Source organism: Trichoderma breve, chromosome 2 (assembly GCF_028502605.1).
Source record: "Trichoderma breve strain T069 chromosome 2, whole genome shotgun sequence".
NCBI classification, from domain to species: domain Eukaryota; kingdom Fungi; phylum Ascomycota; class Sordariomycetes; order Hypocreales; family Hypocreaceae; genus Trichoderma; species Trichoderma breve.
In genome coordinates, this window is record NC_079233.1 from 6,835,015 (window position 1) to 6,852,134 (window position 17,120).

At 50.6% G+C, this 17,120-nt stretch overlaps 3 protein-coding genes across 3 annotated transcripts; 1 reads left to right on the top strand and 2 right to left on the bottom strand.

Moving 5' to 3' along the window:
* Positions 1 to 997: 997 nt before the first annotated feature.
* Positions 998 to 2,424, bottom strand: T069G_04314 (fungal zn(2)-Cys(6) binuclear cluster domain-containing protein; the record flags this gene model as incomplete). The annotated part of the gene is made up of 3 exons (XM_056171524.1): positions 998 to 1,972; positions 2,043 to 2,150; positions 2,233 to 2,424. 3 exons carry the CDS (start codon positions 2,422 to 2,424, stop codon positions 998 to 1,000), a joined length of 1,275 nt encoding a protein of 424 aa, XP_056032416.1.
* Positions 2,425 to 8,534: 6,110 nt separating this feature from the next.
* On the top strand, positions 8,535 to 9,528 carry T069G_04315 (CDP-alcohol phosphatidyltransferase domain-containing protein; the record flags this gene model as incomplete). The annotated part of the gene is made up of 4 exons (XM_056171525.1): positions 8,535 to 8,667; positions 8,733 to 9,109; positions 9,163 to 9,237; positions 9,289 to 9,528. 4 exons carry the CDS (start codon positions 8,535 to 8,537, stop codon positions 9,526 to 9,528), a joined length of 825 nt encoding a protein of 274 aa, XP_056032417.1.
* Positions 9,529 to 9,620: 92 nt separating this feature from the next.
* Positions 9,621 to 17,052, bottom strand: T069G_04316 (uncharacterized protein; the record flags this gene model as incomplete). The annotated part of the gene is made up of 4 exons (XM_056171526.1): positions 9,621 to 10,147; positions 10,208 to 11,067; positions 11,122 to 15,934; positions 16,011 to 17,052. 4 exons carry the CDS (start codon positions 17,050 to 17,052, stop codon positions 9,621 to 9,623), a joined length of 7,242 nt encoding a protein of 2,413 aa, XP_056032418.1.
* Between the last annotated feature and the right edge of the window lie 68 nt (positions 17,053 to 17,120).

Here is a 17,120-nt window from a genome sequence, read left to right on the forward strand (position 1 = left end):
TACAGCAAAACAAAATCGATAACCATACCATACACATACCAACCTAATGAAGAGTAAAGAGAAGAGTCAGACCCCGGATACCACCAATTTCTTCCAGACTAATCCTCCGTCCTTCTGCGAAGCTTTTGTGTTTTCTTTTCCGATTTCATGATAAAGCGGTCCAACTCGTGATAGAAGATCCGAAGAAGTAAACAATAAGGAAAAGTGGTGAAATTTGCCGAGGCAGAATTAGTCAAAGCACAAATAGAGTCTCAAACATGACAAATGAAAGACAACAGCGACAAAAAGAACTAGAGGAATACGAGACGCAGCAAGAGAAGGCGAGTGTACCCGAGCAAAGACAAAAGGCAAAAGGAAGAAAGTATTCAGCCGTGATTAGAGTGAGAAAAGGATCACAGAAGCGAAGTTCCGCATCTGGTGGCGTATCTGCATATGCTGCGACCAAAACACTTGCGCGAGCCAAACGGGCCAATGAAGTCCACCGCCAGAGACGCAATGCAACCGATCTTGACTAGAAAATTGCCGAGAGGGAGGGGAGGGCAGAGAAGCAGAGATAAAAAAAAAAGAAATAAATCTTGGCGAGTAGGATGTTTTTCTGCCCATCCCCTGAACATTGTTTGGCTCTTCTATCGAGAGACACGAGGTGGCGTTGCGCCCTGTATGGATTTGGCGAGGAGGCTTGAAGTTTTGTGTTTTTCTTGTTTTTCGTAATCCTCCTTTTTGGAATGTTTTTGGGATGAATCTGAAAGATGCCTTTGGAAAGTCGGCGAGAAAATCCTGGTGATGGCTTTGGAAGGGAAACCGTTCTCACAACGCAGATCTGGTCAATGGGAGGACTGAGTTTAGTGAGAATTAAGAGAAAAAGCAAACAGCTAAAGAAAACCACACAAAGCAAACGAAATAGTACATGATAAAAACCCCTTCATGGGGTAATGCGGTAGTGGGAGCACAGCCCCTTTTGCAAAGACGTCGTAGAAACTCATCTGTTCGTCCACTTTTACGTCCGTATGCCAGCCTTGCGGTCGTTTTCATCGCCACCCATCGAATAACCCGAGTGGCCATGGCTGCTCGCCATGCTGTAGCCTCCGAGATTGCCGGTGTACGTGCTGGCATAGCGCCTAGTTGTGTCAATGTACTTGTACTGCATCTCAGGGGCCGTCATGCGCGGCGGCTCTTCAGACGGCGCCATGATTGCGTCGAGAGACGGGTTTGCAGATGTCGTGTACTCGCTGCGGAGGTGCGAGTTTGTTGTGGTGGGAGTGGGATACGAGGACAGAGGCGAGTTCTCGAAGCTGGTGTATGTGGTTGCTGCCTCGGAGAGAGCAGCAGGAGAGGAGCTGCCGGTGGAAGATTGGGATGTCTTGCTGTAGGCTGAAGAGATGGACTCTGCTCGATAGGGAGGCTGCTGAGGAGCGCTAGTCATGGGCCGCGAAGAAGGCGTGGGTAGAAGTCTCTCGCTGGGGAGGGAGGCGATGCCATGGTAGGCAAAACCAGTGTTTGTCTCGGGTACGGGAGCAGGCCGATGTACCATCGTTGTTGCTGCGGCAGCTGAAGGACCAGCAGGATAGCCATAAGCAGTCTCTGGTTCGATATACAAGGGCGTGCTGCCTCCAGAGGGTTTGTTCGAAGGGGGATTAGAGCCCATTCGATAGCCCACCATGTAGGCAGCATCATGTTGCGGCGGGTACGACTGCTGATACACCGAATAATCGATACTGTTGTCGTCGGTGTATCCGTTGGACCATCCTGACAAGGGATAATACTTGTTGCCGTAGGCGTAGCTAGAGGCAGAGCCGTTCATATACGGCAGGGCCTCGCCGCTGGGCATGCTCATGGGCTCTGGATATGGCGATGGCAGGGGAGTTGTTGGGATGGGGGGCACGACTGAGGATCCTCGGGCTTGGAAGTTACGAGCAACTTCGAGGCTGTAGGTGAACTGCTCGTTCTTGAGATGGGTCTCGTGAGAAGATACCTGAGTTGGGGGAAAGAAGGTGGTTAACCATGTGGTGAATCAGTACAGACAAGAGCCATCATCATCTTACCCGGAGAAACTGGCATGGCTCGAAGCCAGCATTCTTGCAGTTGAGGCACGGCTGGCCATTTCCACTGTCTCCCGTGCATCGAATCTTTCTTTTGCGGCATCGCATGCACTGTTGTCCACATCAAGTCAGCAATCTTGTCCCTGTGTGTATCTCAGGGATGAGAAGGGAAGATTGGGGAAGATCAGCTTACCGCAACAGCGATTCTCTTCCGTTGAGGGTTCGACTCTTCGGTCGACTCCCGGTCACTCATCATGCTGCCTCGAGAGTCACTGTGGTAAGAGTTGGATCTGCGGTCCGCGTACGGCGTTCCGTAGGGAGAGATGCCGCCACGAGGAGAAGAGTACCTTGTGTGGTTGGAGGAGTGGGTGCTTGAAGAACCCATGATTGGAGGATCGAAAAAGAGGACAAGGCAGATACCTATGGGTGGCTTATACAGGTGGTGTGTGTGCCAAGTACCGTTTGACCTCTCGAGTCAAGTGTCCACTTTAAGATCGGATGAGCAAACGCGCGAGGCTCTCGATACAATCTTGTTGGCAGAGGGACACTGCTCTGGCCGTTTGATAGCAACAGATAGAGAGAAAGAGAGAGAGAAAGAGAGAGACGGGAAACGACGGGTCTGACGTCTTGTGCTCACTTGGGCCTCAACAGTGACTCGGTGATGCTGGTTGGTACCAAGACAAAGAGGCAGAGTGTAAAGGCTGTGCCTATAGTTCTGTTTTGGTGGCGAATCAGGGGGTTCCGTTTGAGGCAAGGCAACTTGTAGAAGGCAGCCGGGTGTGAATGATTCGGCAAAGTAATATGAATGAGGCAATCTGGGGAAAGATAAGAAGAAGAAGAAAGGCAAATGGGAAGAGGATGAAAGAATCTAGAACAAGAGATCCGGGACGAAGGAGCTGTAGCTCAGGAATAGTTATACATGTTCGGTACGCGCCCGTCGTCTCCTCGATTCCCCAATTTTCCCGTTTTGCATTTTATTTATTTTTAATCATTTTTCTCATCTTGTTTGTTTGCTTGCACCATTCCCGGCCTGGTCGTCCAATTATTTTCATCCTCTGCCTTTTCCCTGGACTGACACTCTCTTCCCACTCGGCCATCGCAGGCCACTCAACAAAACAAAAACACAGCTGCCAGAAAAAAGTCACCACGGCCGCATATGCTGCCGGTACACAGCAGTTGACAAGCTCGTCGACCTTGTCATCCCCCCCAGAATGCCCAAAGTCTCTCTTGTCAGGGCTACGCAAGGGAGTGGAGAAGCTGTGCCATGATGGCAGGGAGTTGCGGAATCAAAGGCTTGGTGCAGATCTACACATCTGTACGTGGTTCGCTTTAACCCTGTTCTTCTTTTGCCGACAAAGCAACACACGTGGAGGAGGGACCCTCCTCATCGATCTCACCGGATTCTCGGGCCGGATACCTGTTGGCCCCCTTTGGCCCTGGCCGTTCTCTATCTCAGGGTGAATCTAGATTAGATTTCCCCTTGCAAACCGCATCCTGCACAACATTGATGTACAGGCTCTGGCCGTCCAACTCTTGTTTCTCGTTCTATTTCGAGGAGCCTTGTCTTCCCTGGTCTCTCTGGAATGGCCCTGTAAGCGGTCATGGTGATGGATCCAAGGTCAGTGCGTAGTATGCAAACTGTTTCTTTTCCGTCAGATACCTCGTCTACACACGACAACACTCTTACAGTCTATTCCAGGAATGGCAGAGCATGGAGCACATATCGAGCCTTATAATTTCTTTCAAGGATTCAGAGGATACGGGTTCACTGCTAATGTTCACTTGTTTCCATTCAGATGCCTATTCGCCAGTCTATTTTTGCTTCGACTTGTTTTACCATACAAAAAAAGGGCAGTGAAGTGACCTCATCATACACCGCGCAAATAATCCTGACCAGCCAGAGATACGCGCCTTCGCATTGCAAAACTGCAGGCCATCAAGGTCATCACGTATTGTTACAATAACGTAGCGGTCAGAGTAAATGAGATGCAAGTTATTCTCCTCTGTGCAACTCCGCATAGCAGCCTGCAGAAGGGCCCCCAAGCAAAGTCCCCCCCCAGCTCAACGTCGTACAAGGAGCCACCGACTTGTTTCCGCCCAAGGGACAAGTCACCCTACGCAGCGTACATGTAGGTACATGTACCTTGCTACCTGGTACATTGGGAGCCTCCATCCGTGTGAAACTTGAGGCGAGAAACTAGAGTTGAACCAGGCACATGACGAACAGCACACGAGGAAGACGAGACATTGTCGAGAGGCGTGGTCCCTGTACCGGGCAAACGGGAAGGATTACTACCCCCAATCTGCTCTGTCACTCCTCACAGAAGCAATATATGGGGAGCACGCACGTGTTGCTCGGCAATTAAATGGGATATTGCAGTGTTGTTAGGTCATAACAACGGGAAACTGTTTCTTCCAGAAGGTCGCTAGGAGGAAAGGGGGCAAGGGAGGCGGCAGGGCTAGAGATAGAGAGAGAGGAAGATGGAGAGAGATCAGTGAATCTTGTTCGAGAGGCGTGGACGCAGAGAGTCAATGTTTGATCGACATGGACGAGCTGCGCTGGTGTGTCTCTGATACTCGACACGAACCCGCAGAACAGAATGATCACACACAGACATACATGCATACGAGAAACGTCAACGAGTAGCAGTGGGTTTACTGATTACATGTACAATAGTGCCAATGGCCAGCCTGTCTCTGTCCTCAAGGTGCATGTCGAGTATGGCAAAGCTGCATCCTTCGACACTGGCGTTTGGCGATGCTGTGGCTGCCGTATGAGCTGGCCAGCTGCCTCCCCTCCCCCCTTTACTTGTGAGTTCAAATCTGTCCGGGCACACGGCAGACACCTCCCAACGTCTGTCTCGACCAGAAGAGGCGCATGATGCCGCCTGAGCTACACCAGACCGACCAAAGCAAGGCACGCCAACGCGCCAGCGGCTTGACGGGGGCGAGATCCCGGGCCCTGCAAGGGACAAGACGGTGAGTGAATCGAGGCGTTTCCAGAAAGGCAGCCCAGCGCGCACATGGCAGAGGGCGTGCAAGGCCACTACCAGCCAGAAGTGAGTTGATCAAGGCTTGTAAGACAGGCAGAGACGATGATGCGTGCACACACACATGTACATGGCCAGTCTCAGATGCCGCACATAGTTGAGCTGTACAAACCACAGGGATTGGCAGCGGTGAATAACACATAACACACTCGCTCCACCAAAGTTTCATCCTGCACTATGCATAAAATTCAAGTGTTTCTGATCAAACAGCCGAGCGGTATCTATTGCCGGCATCTCTCTTTCAGCTGTGTGGCGATACCTCTCCTCTCTCACACACTCCCCCCTTTCCCCTTTCTGTTTGGATCCGATCTGGACAGAGTGACGCTTACACGGCCATCGCCGTTGGGGACCCTCGTCTCTTCAAGTTAATTAATTAAAATCTGCCTGCTAACCGGTTTCAAAACGCCTCGGAACGGCCGAGTATGTTGCGCTGCTTAGCGAATAAATCTTCAGCTTGCGTCTGATCAGAACCTGGTCAAAGCCTCAACTCACTTCCCCCACCCCCCCTTTGCCGCCAAACATTCTCCAGCATCTTTCGAGATACCCGCCCCAAAGAGAGATAAGTCCTTGTCCTCAAAAAGACGGAATTAATTCTCCTTAGGCAGCCGCCCTTTCTCCGCACTGTTGAAAGCGGGCACGGTCCTTTGCAGCGCTGTAGTCCCGTCATGTTCCTGCATTCAACCGATGGTGTTACTGAGGAGAGCTTAGCGATTGGATGCGATCGAGCAGGGTGTGCAAGGGAGTGTGTCCAATCCCTGGTACTGAAATGGCGTAGTCAGCCAATGAGCAAACAAACGATGGCAAGGCTGCAAATGTCCAGCAGATGACCTGAGCGTCATCCAGGTTTAGAGCAAAACATGGGCAAAGCAGACCCTGATTCGAGAATGTTAACCGTGTTCTGTGACAGGGATATCACCAACCTCGTGATGAGGCTAAAGGATTCAAAGGGCATGTTTCAGCACATGGGGGTGGTTGTTCAAAGGTGTAGGTGTGTTCAAGGACGTGTATTTTTGGCATCTTCTCTTCTCAGGTCAGCTAGACGTTAGGTGTGTTCGTACGAGGCCAAAAGAGCTAAAGGAGGGAAAATCTGGGTGCTCAACAGCCTCAATGACAAGCTTCGTCTTGCTGTGACAGTCGCACAAACGCACCACGGCCGGTCTCATTCCCTGGCAGCTCTATTTTGCATCGTGGTTACTGCTCCCCAATACTATTCTTACTCTCTCTGTTTCGGCACAAGAGCAAGGGAAACAAGGGCCAAGTCGGCGCAACGGCGCACCATCTTGTGATTTCATTTGAAAGAGTCAGGTATACATACGTATACCCGTGGCACCCAGTTACATGTAGCAGCAATGGCTGCATATTCATTATGCATGTCTGCCTTCTTAGCCCAATGATTTCAAGCGTCACCGGCCATTGTAAACTGGGGGTCGGGATGAAGCAGAGCCAATCAAACAGGAGGCAAACGAGGCGGTGACGGAGTTCTCGAGACTTCTCAGATGCATGTCTCGCCTTTTGGACAGTTGCTTGCTTGATTGCTTGATTGCTGTATAAAAAGTGGCCACAGCGGCTGCTGTCGCTTACACGGCGAGCCCGGAATTCAAGGCCATGTCGATCCAAGTCAGCCCGGCTTTAGCTTCAGAGGTGGCTGGTTTAGGATCTAAACAGCAAGCGACGGTGTGGGCCATATGGATGGGGGCCGTGGCTACTTCGTCGTGACACTCACCGAGACGATTTACATCGGAGATGGGAGTCGTACCAAGCGGGTCCCTTGCAGCCCGTAAAATGATGCGGAGGTAGACATGGAGTACAGAGCCCATGGCATAATCACGGGCACGCCGTTTTGTTCCATCTAACAGGTTTCGATTCGAACTCGATCCCGGCCGAACTCACGGGCGTAAATCAGCGCTGAGGGAGGGAGGAGGGGGGGAGCCAGTGACGAGATGGAAAACATGAACAGACTCGTATAAGCGTAACGGCGTAACAGCGGCTCGCCAAATGGCGGTAACGATAAATGAAAGAGAGCCTCTAGAAGCATCCACGGGACGAAATTGCTGTAGATTAACTTATGGGGCTCCTCACGGCTATCTGAGATATTAGCCCCCGTGAGTTTCTGTGGGGGACCTGTCATGTTTGACAGCATCTTGCGACGAGTGGATGGGATGCCGGTAGCCATTGGGCTGCTGTTTACCAACGTCACTCTGTGGATAGCTAGGATTGTGAGAATTTCTTTCTAGAGACGGAGAGCAGCGAGCTTAGCAGGTTAGCAGCAGGGGCGTCGGATGCTTGAAGGGCCCTGGCATCATGTAGTCTGCCTCGGAACTGAAATGCAAAGCAGAGAGTTTCATCGCGTACCCTTCGTAAAATGACAGTGTACACTCTCTATTCTTGCAACCAGCGGTTTGAACGGTTGCTGCGTGGAGACAAATCTGTTTGGAAAACTCAAAGCCTAGCGGAGGGTGTTTTGACGCGACGCTGCTGCCTTCGTTCTTGACTCGCAGCAAACGCAGGGACTGTCAAGTTTGTACTTAAAATTGCACTCGTTTGAAGTTGACCGTATCCCTCGAGTCCTAACGTTTTATGAGACAAACAATAGCATAACAGTCTACCTGACGAGGGCTGGTTGACTGCAGAAAGTGCGTTTGATGCAGAAAGAGCAAACGTGGTTAGAGAGGATGAGGGGACGAATTCTGAGATGCCTACAGTCAGTGAAGCATTTCCAACAAGTTACTACTGCCTTCTCATACATATCCACTCTTTGCCTATAATCGCACCGGTGAGTTCTGATCATAGACACTTGCACCAATTGCTGGTTGATCACTATATCATTCAATAATAAGTAAATTGGTAGTGACATTAGTATCCAGAACTCGCAAGCAAACATGGACCTCTTGAATGTGCAATTCATTTAGGGTAGGTTCTCATCATAATTCGCGAATGACTGCACCTTTTGTTGCAGAGTCCAACTCGAAATTGAGAGGCTATCCGCAAGAAATGAATGTCATAACGACCATTCGTAAACGCAAATAGTTCGTAGAATAGCTCTAGGGCTACCTACTGCAACATATTGCTGTTCTCTGTGAACATTGAAGCTATTCTGCAACTGTGATCCAAACCACATGCACTAAGACCAACACAGCAAAAAATGCAGAGGGCTGTTGGCTGCAGTCTTTTGTAAATCAACCAGATTTTGAAGATATTATCACACGTGTCAACTTAGTCAGCAGTCAAAGTCAGAAATGGGCATCTTTTTGGTGCCGCTTGAGGCTCTTACAAGGCAGCATTTGCTTGTTCTTGGCTGTCGCCATTACCAGCCTTGGCGTCGTGTGCGCCATTCTTTACATTCTTTACCGCGAGCCATCTTTCAACCTTTTTATAATTTGTTTATCACTCCATTATTTCTTTCGTTCTCTCCAGATTCTACAATCTATCCTTTCGTTTCTTCGCAATGCCTCCACGACGAGTTGTGGCGCAGCGAGATCAGAATCGCGAACGAGACAATGCCTCCAACCAGCCTCCAGACCAGGATTCTACTCAGACATCCTCAGAAAACATATTTTTATTCTGGCCCAACATCATTGGTGCGTCTTTTTTCTCTATGCTACATCGTATGCCCTGCTCACTACTAATATGACACCATGTCTAGGATATTTCCGAGTGATCTTGGCCATAGCCTCCCTTTACTATATGCCACTTCATCCACGCACCTGCTCTCTTCTCTACACTATATCATGTCTCCTCGACGCTCTTGATGGATATGCTGCGCGTATGCTGGATCAGGGCACGCAGTTTGGCGCAGTTCTCGACATGGTCACGGACCGTTGCACCACGACATGCCTGCTGGTTTTCTTGGCGGCGGCAATGCCTCGCTGGGCTATTGTTTTCCAGGGTCTAATTGTGTTGGATCTTGCAAGTCATTATATGCACATGTATGCATCTCTTGTTGTCGGTGGTGCTGGAACGAGCCACAAAGACGTCGCCAACAGCCAACACTGGTTGATGAGGGTGTATTACACGAACAAGGTGCGCAACTGCCATGGCCAAATCTATACACTGAGCTCTGACGTGTAATTCAGATTGTCTTGTTTTCTCTCTGTGCTCTCAACGAGCTCTTCTTCATCGCCTGTTACCTTGTCTCCTTCTCTTCACCAGTCGATCCTCTCTACTTAAATGCAGATATTGACGGAAGAGAGCATTTACAGACAGGGACAGAGATTGACACCTCGCTATTAACTCAAATCTTCCCAAACCCTTATAGCTCTGCAGCGCTTGAGATGGCGCGGGCGAACAAAATGGACGGATACCTGCCGAATATTATTGCCAAGATCTGCTTTTCGTTCATGGCGCTGAAGCAAATAATTAATGTCATCCAGTTGATTCAAGCCAGCAAACGATTGGCAAGGGTAGATGTAGAGCGAAGGCGGAGAAGCAAACAAACGTAGCTGTTCAGAACAGAAAATGATGCTTTCTACTAAAAGATATTGCACGATGAGCTACTTTGAACATTTAAATATTACAGGAAAATCACAAAAAATTACGAATGTCCAACTGCCACCAATGGCACAGCCGGCACCATGGTTTTGAACCGTCGTAACAACTCCTTGGGTGGCGTTCCAACCAGCGGTGCGGGCTTTCTCTTGTCGATCTTCCCAGGTCCACCGCCGTCCTTTTCATCTCCCGTTTTCGTCACTTCATCTTTCTTTACCTCGAATCCTAACCTCCTTGCCCATATTTTCACAGCATCCTCAGGCGTCTTGTGGCCAATATCCTGCCATGTCTTCTGTACTTGCTGCCAGGACGCGCTCTGTCCCTTGGGCGACCAAGCCTTGTCTGAGTAGGGTGTGTTGGGGAAGTACGAGTTGTGCTTCTTCTTGTCCCCATCGTCAAATACTTGCTTCATTCGGTCTTGGACAATGTTGAACGGATTGACCTTGTCATCGGCGAGACCCGGACAGGGCGGCTTGATCGCCAGGCCCATGACTAGAGGGATAGTTGCGTTTTCACCATTGAGCAGCTGTTTGACATGATTACCTGCGACACTTGGATCTTCGCTGCGGTTATCTGCCGAAGTCACTCACGTTAGCACTCGTATCCTGTACCGCACAGCAGAAAAATACTTACAAATTCCCCAGATAGAGCTCTGCACAGGCTTCACTATGGGCTCAATCCGCCACTCCATCGCCTGCCAGTCCTTCATAATGCTAAATCGATGGTCGTCCAGCGGCTTTGGCGTGCTCGACTCAACCAGGATCGTAGCTTCAGAAGTCAGCGAGTCAGTAAGCTGCATAGGCTTCCCGTAGACCTTTTGATGCTCTGCTTTGATCTTGGCAGATGCACACTTGCGGTCTTTGCCATCGCGGAGTTCGACGACGGATGCCTTGTTTATAGCAAACTGGAACGTGACTAAGAAGGAAAAGCTGCCACCACGCACCAGCCAGGGATCGTCATCTTTAGCCGTTGTCCCTGGAGGAGCTGGTTCGAGACCAGACTCGCATGTTAGCAGGATGGCCGCATTGTCTTGCTTCTTCTTCTTGTCGTCATCTTTGTTGTCGTCGTTCTTCATGCCATCATCTGATGTGAGCATCGATGGCGGCGATGGCCCAGACGTCTTGAGCACAACGTTCCAGAAACGCTCGAGAGTGACAGCCGGAGGTGGCTGTGGCGGAGCTCCAAAGTTCACGTCGAAACCAAACACCCAGAAGTCAACATGCACGACACCGCCAAAAGGAGGACCGGACATGTCGAGGGTAGCACTGACCTCGGCATTGATGCGTACCGTGACGATCCACAGATCCATGGTGAATCGCACTCCCACAGAGAGACGGCTTTGCAGCTGGAAGTGGAAGGGCTCAAAGTTGATCAGGAAATCAACAAACGCGTCGAACCAGGCATAGAGAGCGCCGAGACTGAGTGCCGCGTGCAAACGGCCGCCTCCCATGCATACCTTTGGCGTGATGGCAAAGTAAGCCTCACCAGTTACACTGAGGCAAGAATCCAACGACCAACTGATCCCCAAACGCGGCGGCTTTGGATACTGAGACGGCGGACTGAATGCTTGGTGATATCCGCCCAAGGTGAGGACCCAATCTCCAGCTGCAATGTTGTCCTTCACATCGTCTTTGAACCACGCATACATGGCCAGTCCGCCAGTAAGATGACACTGCGGCGCCAGGACAAACGAACGCGGCGACAACTGAGCCTCGAGCTTGAAGACGCCACGGTTCACGTCAAAGGTGCAGATGATGCCGAGTTCGACATGGGCAAACTTGACGGGCGATTCCAAAGCAGGGACATCGCACGTGGCAACACCAAACAGCCCAAACTGCAAGCCAGCTCCAAACTGCACCACGATGACAATGTTCGCAGCGAGCATCTGGAACGCCGTGATACGAACTCCAGCAGCGGCCCAGTACAGCCCTTCGGCGGGACGAAACCAAATGCCTCGCATCAGGCGCGTCATCGTGTCGACGGGCGTTTCTTTCGTCCCTTCTCCACGCTCGGCAACGAAGGGAAACTCGACGACTTGCTCGACAGTGGGCAGAGCAATATCAGAATTCATACCGAAGCCACCGACAAGGCCAGCAAAGTCTGCAAATGCTACAGAAAACAGCGGTCCGTTGAGCTTGCAGAAGATGAATGCAAAGGTGAACTTGTTACCTTCTTCATCCTTCTCGTCCCCATCGTCTGTGAGGCGCATGTTTTGGCTAAAGGGAGATAGACTGATGACGGAAGACGAAGATGGCTTGGTAATGTCATCCTTGCTGACGGTTGCATACACACCCATGGCTTGGAACATCCACGGCTTGAAGCCAATGATTAGTCCTCCCGCGTACATGTCGACCTTGGGATCCGATGTATCGTGCATGAAACCACCCGCGACGGTCAGTGGTGGACGGTCTAGAGAGACGATGAGGCCCTGAAGACCAAACGTAATGTCATCTAAGGATGGCGGATTCGAGAGGCTGGTTTTACTGTTCAGGGGCACACCGATGGTGAAGCCGAGCAGTGCAATGCCGATAGGACCCATCAACAGCGTGGCATCTAGAGTGATGCCCAGAACACCATCGCCGTTCTTGTCTGACTGATACCAGAGACCAATATTCTCAACGGATAACGGGCCAAGCGTCATCTTGTGCGGTGCTTTGGACCCCTTTTCGGACCCCGTCGGGTCAGGCGGCCCAGCTTTCCCAGCTTTCCCATCTTTCCCATCTTTAGATGCCATGAGCGCCCTATTTTGTCCGTTGTAAGATGTTATGCTTGACTTCTTGCCGCCAGACTTCTTGTTCGGCTTGCCAAAAGCATAGTCGAGAATTACGCTTGTCTTGCCGGCTGATGGGCTCTTGGCAACCACCACAAAGTGCGAGCCTGCAGAAACCACGGTTTCAGTATCAGCTCCCTTTTCTTGTTTCCTTGGCTTATACAATAAGAATTCTTCTTCTGGAATCTGAGCTTTAGTCGTCAAGCACTCCTTCAAGATCTCGAACTCGGCCTGTGATATGCCAGGGATAGCCGTATCGTTCTTTTCGTCCGGCTTGTAACCCGTGTCCTGAACCCACATAAAGAACATCTGCTCAAAGGGGCTGTCGAGCGTCGTGTTGAAGACAGGCACGTCGACCGAGATCTTGCTGATGGCAGCCTTGACGAGGCGCTTAACTAGCTTTCCCTCTGACCGGAACTGCACAAACCAGAGCGAAATGCTTCCAATATTGATGAGGAGGGCAAACACAGTCATCTTCTTGTGCTTTGCGCAGAGAACACGCAACGGTTTCTCCCCTCTCTTGCCACTCAGCTCTGCGCCTAGGATGGCTGAAGGCAGTCCAGCTATGTTCTTTGGATCTATAAGAGCATTGAGCACCTGCTCTATGGTACAGGCCGTCCCATCCTTGCTTTCGGCGGCAAGACTGCCTTCGAATAACCAATTATCAGATCCTTCATTCTCATACGTAAGACCGAGTTTAAGAATCTCACCAAGAGCCAGAACACCAGTGAACTTGAAGTGAGTTCCAGCACCCCCCTTGGCATAACTATACTCGAGTCCGGCGTATTCGATCTCGATCTTTCCGAGAAAGTCAATCACGTCGTTCTGGTCGCCATTATGCCAGAACGATGCCAAGTGCCCGATGTTCAGATTCGAAACATCAGCAGCCAGCTTCCAGTTGCCCTTGTCGTACGCAAGCATGCCGTGAAGGTTGGCGGCCTGCAGTTCCTGCAAGTCTGGGTCCTTGTCTGGATCAAGTTTTCCATTCTCATATAGTTTGATGGCGACTGCAAGTCTCATACTGAACCCTTTGTCATCGGGGCTCTTGACCCCCCAGTTATACCCTGCATCTAGTTGAAGGTCATCCAATGCAATGGGCGGCGGTTTAGACCTATCGGCTGTATCCCGATTTGGCGTCGGACAGCGGATGGCGCCGCTGAACCAGATCTTTTGCTGCGACAGCTCAATCTCGGCACGATAGATCTGTGTCGGAATACCAGCGGGAAGCTTGAATGGTTCGCCACTGGGTGACGCCAGGAGATTTTCAATGTCCAAAGTACGCAGCTGGTTATCAGGGTCCGGATTTGTCAATGGATCCAGCTCCATGTACGGCTCGTACTCGGGCAACGCTTTGCCATACTCATCATAGGGAGTTGGAGGTACAGCACACCAAAGATTGCCCTTGAGGAACACGCCGAGTGTCCTGGACCATCCAAACTTGAGCAGGAACAAGATGGGCTTCTTGGCGAGGGCGGCCGCGGAAGACTTTCCGATCTTGAGACAAGCCTCGAGTGTTATATCGACCGATTCGACTCCCTCTATGTTACCCTCCTTATTGAGGTTCAGAATAAGCTGCATTCGGCGTGGAAAAATGGTGTTTCTATCAACAGCACCCCCATCTTCAGACTTTGCCTTGTCCAGTATATCCGTTATCTCGAGCGATTTGAGCTTCAAGGTTGTGCAAAGCCAGGCCACGATAGCGTCAAGAGCATCCTCACGCGTGGCGTTAATCTCAAGTGCCGTTTTTGGTTTGCGTATCGTCAAGGTCAATATCGCTGAAGACGTCTCCAAGGTCAGGGCCGCATCAAAGCCAAGGCCCGGTATGGAGAACTGCAGAAGAAAAGTGAGACTCCCCTCTGGCTCGATCCTATCGGCGTCAGCCCCAAAGGCAAACTGTGCCTTCTTCCGAGCAACCACGGTGACGCTCTCGATCGTGATGTTTGGGAGACACTTGCCGAGCCATTTACTAAATGTAGAGTGGTCGGCTTGGAAACCGAGACGCAAGTGTGTCTGATAGTTGATGCTTGGACGAAACCAGAGGGCGTTGCGGAAGTCTTTTGTTGTATTGAGAGTGAGCTCGATCGGTCCAAACAACTTGAGCACGGGATGATGGGATAGTGTTGGATCGCTGGTAGCCATGCCGGCCACCTCACCAAGCGTTATCACAAGGGGTTTGTCTGTAGGCAGTGCCTCCAGCCCGAAAACCAATGTGCGGCGTTTGACTAGCATGCTTTGCAGAGCCAGTTTGTCAACTTTGACATCGGAGAACGTCAGCTCTGCACCGGCAGAAGTGCTCATGGTCAACGATCGACTTCCAAAAAGAAATGTGAGCTTGAATTCTAGTCCAGTAGAACTGTTGAGTGGCCAAGCAACTGGTGTCATCGAGAGGTTAAAGCCAGCAGGTGTCCCCGGACTGTCATAGTCCCACTGAAAGAAGAGACGGAACCAGAGAAACCATTCATCATCATTGGCAAGCAACGCTTCTTCTTTGGCATTTGGTACAGTTCTCAGGCTAAAGAGCCTATAGTGTAGAGTGTCAACGAGGCCAAAATGGTCATGTTCCCTTGGAAGCGGTATGACAGGTACACCCTCCGGGAACTTGGACTTTTCAGAGATTAGCGACTCCGAAGCAATATAAGCAGCTGGCGAAACCGCAATATGAAGAGGAACATGGCGACGCTCTACTACCAACGTCTTGGTCTTGGCCTCGCCATCAATATCGCTCCATGAATCGTCGTCGGACTCGGATTCGGATGAGTCCAGAAGATCGACATCAACCCAAGACCCCTGCCTCTGATGATTATTTCCCCTCGGGCTCTTCTTGGTTGTCTTTTTTGGGAATTTTGGATTTCCCCTGGACAAATCCCACGCACCAGGCCTGTCTTCGCCTGGATCTGCAAAAAGACTGACTCTCCGCGGCTCTTCTTTGTTGGCAATTGCGAAAGCATGCAGGGTATTTACATGTGGGAGCTTCCAAACGAAGGAGGGATCAGAAAATATGAATGGCTTTTGGTTCTGGTACACAACCGCAACCACTCCATCAAAGCCGGAGTCGCTTGGTGCTGAGATGATATTGATAGCCACAACCTTCTGCACGCCGAGTCGGGGGATGTCGACTGGCACAGCATACCCCAAAAAATTTGTTTTCCAGACAATGTTGCTGACCCATGTAGGTTCCGGGCCATAGGGGAGCGAAGTGAGGTCCGCCATCATACTATAGGTCATATCGCAGATTTTCTGGCGTTGTTCATTTTCGTCTGGCTGTTTGCCGTACCATTGAGTGTACTTGTTAACCCAGTCCGCAAACTCTTCCAACGGTGACAGGGGAATTGCTGTAAGCCCTTTCTCGTTACGCTCCTCGATGTACTGCTCCTGGTATGCGTCCATCCAAGGCCGTAGAGTTCCATTCGGGTCGTACATCTCGCCGATGCTCCATTTATGCGGATCATACATACCAAATTCGTTCTTGAGGAGATACGAAGGTAGCTGGCAGGGCAAAAATGGCCGCCAGCGTGGTGCTTTATTTTCTGATGCATCAATGGACTTTTGGAATCGAAACCATGACGCCAGAATCCAGATTATCTCCCACCCTACATGTTGAAATCAGAAATCTATCCTAGAACTTGGGCTTTTGAAGACTGAGAAACCAAAGTGGAAAAGACTTACTGGGGTGGCCGTACTGTAAGCCGGCAGAGACGACAACGTTGCGAGGGCTGAAGTCTACTATCATCTGAGGGGGGTTAGATGATCGTGAGCCGTGGTGGCTCAACTTCATCGATGTCACTTGACGGTCATGGACACCCCCATCAGCCGTTTTATATTTTGTCCAATCCGCTATATTCTTCTCCAGGGTGTCATGCGCATCTCCCGCAAAGTAGTGAGAAATGTGCTTATCCCCCCAAATAACCAAGAGCACAATGCTTGACTTGTTCTGTGGCGTATGTAGCGCGTTGGCGCCGTTATACAGGGTTTTTTCGGACACTGCCACGCAGTAGAGGCCTGGATACTTGGCATATTGTTTCGTACCGGGTTGCTTTGGAGGATTTTCTGCCAACAGTCCATCCAGAGTGCCCATCTGTGCCCATTTATGTTGCCAACTGTTGTCTTCGTTCCAGCTGTTGAAGAAATTGCGTCCCAGGAGTACCTCGTAACCCCACCTCGCCCTGAGGGTACTCAACGCTACTCTTGTTTGACCATTATTGTCTTGGACTTGGATGGCAAGATTGTACTCATTGTCGATTGCCATGTTATCCTTGTTTATCTTCCAAGGTGCATAAAACCACGAGTTGGGCTTCCAGGTCTGCTCATTGTAAAATACTCGGTTGAGTATTAACGGGTTATTGTTACCGAGGTTTTGGTTGGCAGCGTCTCTGGCCAGCTTGAAGAGATATGCAATGACGCCCTCATAGTGATCTCCGTCCCAATGGGTGATGACAAACCCGTCAAAATACAACCAACGGTAAGCTCCTTGGTTAGGGTTGTCTTGAAGCTTCGGTCGTTGGCAGACATAATTAAGTTCGATCTGTTGAATTGTGTTCTCAAGCGCTGCTTGGACCGCATTGCCTGGAGCGCGGCCGCCATCAATCATCCATGCTTGCTCAACGAGCCTTCTTCCGTCTCCAAAAACCGGCTCTGAGGTGAGAAGATGAATTGCAGCGTCGCCAGCACCGACGTTGATGTGAAACGACTCCACTCGGTAATGGGCCATCTGAATGTCGTTTTGGAGGAGTTCGTGGTGTGATGAGAAGAACTGGCACCATTGACCATCTTTGGGAG